Source organism: Cottoperca gobio, chromosome 3 (assembly GCF_900634415.1).
Source record: "Cottoperca gobio chromosome 3, fCotGob3.1, whole genome shotgun sequence".
Lineage (NCBI taxonomy): Eukaryota > Metazoa > Chordata > Actinopteri > Perciformes > Bovichtidae > Cottoperca > Cottoperca gobio.
In genome coordinates this window covers 1,341,234-1,346,804 of record NC_041357.1, presented here as the reverse complement: position 1 = coordinate 1,346,804, position 5,571 = coordinate 1,341,234, and the positions used below count along the sequence as shown (strand labels likewise).

Genomic DNA, 5,571 nt, shown 5'->3' with positions numbered 1-5,571 from the left:
CAACAGGGAAATTAATTGATTTGATTAAGCTGTAGTGTGTAAAGTTAAAAGGTAAAGTGTAAAGGTTCAGGTTAACGGTTTATCAGGACATCCAGAAACACACTTATTTCTCACCTGTAACAGTGCCTGGGAGGCTCAGTTCGCCTGCATAATTTGGGATGTCTAATTGCTCTTTCAGGATATTTCAGAAGAGGAGTTCAGAGAGAGCTGTTCTACACTCAGCCACTGTGTAATTTTATCCACGCCGAAGTCTTTCACTTCACACAGGGCTGATACCTTTTGCCTCCCCCTTTCCTTTGTATCAATTGGTCGGAGTTCAGCCTATTGTCGCCACAAGCTTCTTTTATATCTGCGCTCAGTCTGAGCAGAGGCTCTCAGTCAGACCCGTAGGAGGGATTTCCAGTAGCAGCAGCAGAGGCGAGGAGTGGATCCCACCACGGGGGAGGTGGTGCTGTCAGCGGTGTCTCTCGGGCTCGGATGTGCGTAAGGCTGGAGCTCACGAGAGTTGGGGTCCCGACACTTTAATGGGACCCAGACTGCCGGGCAGGAGTTCTCCATTTTTTGCCACAATCGTCGCTCCACGGCCATGCCACAATGCTGATGATACATCTGATGGTGTTGCTGAGCCTGTTGGACCCCGTTAGTCCCCAGGCCCGCTGCGCCCCGGGCCAGGCTTGCGACCCCCGGCAGCGGAGGGACGCCGGGGGTCGCGGAGGAGTGTATGAACACCTCGGAGGAGCGCCAAGACGCAGAAAACTCTACTGCGCTACTAAATATCATTTACAAATCCATCCTAATGGGAAAATAGATGGATCACTGGAGGAAAACAACCCGTTTAGTGAGTATTAACTCGGTTTTACGCACAGAGAACTGCACCAACACTGGCACAACTACTACACACACATATAAGATATTGTATCAGTGCCTTAGTGCAATTTATTTTGATTACAAACGAAGTTGTTTAATGAGTGTTTTTTTTTAAAGAATTGTGGAACGACATGAAACACTTGAAATATTACTTTAAGGTACATTTAATCTATGTGCAAAATGTGTAATATTTAAAACTTTCTACGTGTTTTTATTTATTTATTTTTGTCAATCTATTTTTAATAAATTCTGATATGATTAAGTTTCACTCTGTTACTCAGTGAAACGCGTCTGGGATGAGTTCTGAGTTCTGTGTGTGTGTGTGTGTGTGTGTGTGTGTGTGTGTGTGTGTGTGTGTGTGTGTGTGTGTGTGTGTGTGTTAATTAGAAGTATCGGGAAAAGTATGAACATGTATTTATCTCATCAGCGACCATTAGCTCTTTGTACAGGGCTGAATATCCCATTGACTAATCAAGCACTGCCAATAAACATACTGAATGGGCACGAGGTGGCAAACACAACCGGAGATTAATTTCTTTAATGTGACAAAAGTTGTTGTTTGTTTGTTTTGGCAAAATTTGCTTTTCACGTTTTATAATTGATTTCCACCTTCCAAGATGTATCAGTGGGTTGATGAATAAATCTACAGAGCATAATTTTGAATCATGATGAATGTACAGCATATAGATACCTTGTCATAAAGCCTAACTGTTTTATGTTTCTCTGTGTTGCAGGCATCATGGAAATCACAGCAGTGGATGTGGGTGTTGTGGCCATCAAAGGGCTTTTCTCCGGCAGATATCTGGCCATGAATGATAAAGGACGGCTGTTTGCCTCGGTGGGTAAAGATGTCATCTCATCATCTAACATGTCACCTTCTCTTCAACATACAGCTCCTGTTTGGCCCAGAGGCAGCAGGTTAAAGGCCTCAAATATGACAAAGCACAAAGATTTGGTTTCATGCTGTAATGTTTACCTGCTGTAGCATTACATGTTTATCCGGCTTAAATTGTAGGCTATCATTTTACGGCTGATTTGGTGTCTGATAGCAGTGGCACAGGGGGTTGTGGGAGACACACAGAGATGAAACACTCACAGTTTCTTTGAGAGGTTGTCCTGTGAATCAAAAACATACGGCAAGCCGCATGACAAATGTTGCTCACTGCTTCCTTCTTTCTCCTCTACCCAGGAAGTGTTCAACAAAGAGTGTGAGTTTGTGGAGCGGATCCATGAGTTGGGGTACAACACCTATGCGTCCCGCCACCACTCCACCGAACAGTCTCTGCCACCAGGGGGGGGCAGCAGCAGCAGGCGGCGGGCCAGTGCCAAGCGCCAGTGGTACGTTTCCATTAATGGCAAAGGTCGACCACGGCGAGGCTTTAAAACTCGAAGCACAGACAAAGCCTCGCTTTTCCTGCCACGGGTGCTGGGCAACAAGGACCATGAGATGGTGAGACGGCTGAGAGACAGTCAGAGCGCACACCACCACACGCATCACCACGGCATCCGAGGGGACCGCCGCAGACGCCGACATCGTGCAAGGAAAGGCCGGAGCCGACGGCCAGATGACTGAGTGGACTCTCAGAGGGGGCGCTGACCCTCTGACTCATCCAAACATGGACTCTTGATCACAGCACATACTGCAGCTGCAGTGGAGGACAAACGGTTCGGAGCCTGCCCTCTGGATTAACAGAAGTTTTTGTTATTGATGCACAGAGAAACAAAATCCATAGAAGAAGGAAAGACAGACTGTTGAGGCACATATATAAAATAATACACTTTCGGGAGACTTCGACTCACACGCACACGCACACACACACACACACACACACACACACACACACACACACACACACACAGTGTTTAATCTCCTACTTACTGACTGACTTCTTCACAATGCTACTGTTGTGTAAACAAATGTATTAAAATAGTTGAAAACTTCCATCTTACTTGTAAAAAGTTCTACTTTTTTGCAAGCAATCATTTTACCATCATACAGAGCAAAAAGCCTTTTAAAGTGGTTATATTATTGTAAATACAGTATGCACCATGCATGTACAGTGACTTTATAGCTTTTCATTTGTCAAAAGCTGAAATGACAAACAGTATATTTTACAATATTTTGCTAATTTGAAGTGCTAACAAATATGACGGATATTAAGGAGAGGACTTTAATCAGCAAAGCACTTTTTGTCAGATTCACATTAAGAGGCAATGGAAAACTCAGTCTGCGACGGGGTGTGCTGTATTTTTTTGTTCCAATGTGATAGTCTACTGTCTGTAAACGGAAAGATGTACTTTGTATATTTTTACTAATGATATGAATATTTATTTTGTCCCTGTGTTGTAAGTTATTGATCATACTATTTCTGCATTTGACCAATGTTGCTGTTTGTTTCATAGTTTTCACTCATCACCTTTTCCAACATAAAAAAAACTGACCCGATGGAACAACTGGTGGATTTGTTCTAACTTTTCACAGTTAAAGTTTGTCTTCACATTTAGAATTGTTTTATTTTCTCTTCTTTCTAAAATAAGTGTTATTGTGTTTTAATAGAGAGATTATTTCAGCTCACAAATCAGCTATGGACACGATGGGACAGCTCAACCTGTGTGTGTACGTCATAATCTTTCAGAAGGACTTCCCCACATCTTAATGGAATTATGAGCTTCCATGTTGAAATACTGAAAAACAATGTTTTGACATCACATACAGTACAAGACAGTAACCAAACCTAAAAAATATGTTTTTAAACTAAACCCAATTTTACAATCTACCAAACTGCCAACACCAGCATTCACAAAACATCATGCTGTGAAGGTGAAACAAGTCCTAAACTCAGAAATCTGTTTTTATTTTTCAGTAAGTAAAATTAAGGTTGCATTTTGTTTTAGATGTGGAAAACGTTTTTTAGTTGACGAAGTCTCAGTTTCAGTTTTTGTTTCTTCTGTTCTTTCAGCCGCAGCTCTTTGAAAGCAACACCGCCTCAAACACACAATAGCACATTTTGTTTAGAACAAAATGTGCAAAACAGCAAGACTTCCGCTTCAAATGATAAGATCAGATTTACATTTCATTTAAGTGTCAAATAAAGGCTATGCTATTGCCAATAACTTGTAAATGTATACATTGTAAATGGTCAAACCTAAGGGTTATTTCATAACCTCTTAGAAAACACACATATAGTCTAACAATGACTTGTGGGACCAGTGTAATCTTCACATTATATAGGGAGCAGGCTGCTGTGCCATGGTTCTCCTGTGTAGAGCTGTTGTAGACAGGTGTGGCTGTTACACTAGGTTAGCTAGGTTTATTACAACTTAGGGGGGTTGTGCATTTAGAGTTGTACCCCCCCTTTCTGTCTCTCTGTCTCTACATTTGACATTATTGCTCTCTCCCCGCTGCAGCTCATTTGTTAAAGTGCTGCACCTGTTGCTGCAACACGGTGAAACAGAAACTACAAAGACAACCATCAATGCAAAATGTGTCACAAGCAGCATTCGGGCTCTTTTGGATGTTCGGGTTTTGCCTTGCCTCGCTCCCATCTATAGGTAGCTCCATATAAAGCCTTGTCATTCTATACCTGCGGGCTGGGGAGGCTTCCTGGCCCGGACAATAGCTCCTCCCAAGGGGGGCCTGGGAAGCAATGCCGCCTGAGACTTTTGGGCTTTTTTTTTAAACACCGACCAAAAGCCGCAGAGTGGATAAACAAGGCAGGCCCTCCTGAAAGCAGAAACTGTGTCATACAAAGTGTAACACCTTGCTATGGCTTGTTATGAATGCCAAACTCTAATATTACTCAACAGGAATGCGGGTTTTCAGAGAGGTTAGGGCCTCTTGTGGCCCCTCTCCCTGCATGTCTGTTTCCTTTAGCAACATCTATCTTCTGAATCTCTTCCTACGTGCCCTTTCTATCCATGACATCCTGCTGAAGGATTTGCCCTACTAAGATTTTTCAGGCGGGCAATTAAAACAAGATTCATCTGTAATATCCGCTGGACTGATGGGGTGCAGGGATAAGGATTCATTAGAGAGCATTTTGATGTGAATTACATATTAGCTAAATCACTGTAAGCCCATCATCCAGAGAGGAAACCTTTCCCCACAGCTTCAGTAAGCTGGGAACTAATGGGAATATGCTTGTTTATGTAAAAAGCTATCTCAGAGCCTTTCTTATAAGACACCCTTTATAAAGGTTTAAAAGTTGTAACTAATGGCCTTATAAGAAAATTATTTATCTATGCTTTATAGATCAGTTACACATTATAGGTTGTCAGGTTGGGGTTTTAGACAGAACACTTATCTTCTGGCTACAGAGGATCTGGGCCAAAACGTATATATTAATTTATAAATGCATATTTACCAAAAATGTAAAGGATTCACCATCCTTTGAACCTAAAATTATTCTTATTTAAGGGATATAAGTGATGTAAAAAGCATTAGTAATAAACCATTAATGTGGTTGTGACTAAATGACTGAAGGATGTGTGTTATGCTATCATCATCATGTTACATGTGTATAAAAATAGAATTGAATTTGCACTCGCTCTCTGCTGGTACTGAATGTTGCAAATGTGTCAGAAGGGGACTTTTTTTTTTTACTCTCAGCCAGCAAAGCAGTCTTTCTACAAACATGTGACACAGTTTGTTCATTTAGTTATTATTAGGATTAACTGGTCCCTGAGCTCAGAGGGGGTGACTGC

General features: G+C 41.9%; 1 protein-coding gene across 1 annotated transcript; it reads left to right on the top strand.

The window, feature by feature from the left end:
* The first annotated feature begins 594 nt into the window (after positions 1-594).
* On the top strand, positions 595-2,440 carry fgf3 (fibroblast growth factor 3). The gene is made up of 3 exons (XM_029427782.1): positions 595-838; positions 1,602-1,705; positions 2,057-2,440. The coding sequence occupies exons 1-3, from the start codon at positions 595-597 to the stop codon at positions 2,438-2,440; spliced, it is 732 nt and encodes a 243-aa protein (XP_029283642.1).
* The last annotated feature ends 3,131 nt before the right edge of the window (positions 2,441-5,571 follow it).

Bases quoted from the DNA above. Each gene is read 5' to 3' on its own strand.
- fgf3 (XM_029427782.1), top strand. From the start codon at position 595: ATGCTGATGATACATCTGATGGTGTTGCTGAGCCTGTTGGACCCCGTT. The intron at 839-1,601 runs GTGAGTATTAAC...TCTGTGTTGCAG, and splicing joins GGAGGAAAACAACCCGTTTA to GCATCATGGAAATCACAGCA. The intron at 1,706-2,056 runs GTGGGTAAAGAT...TCCTCTACCCAG, and splicing joins AAGGACGGCTGTTTGCCTCG to GAAGTGTTCAACAAAGAGTG.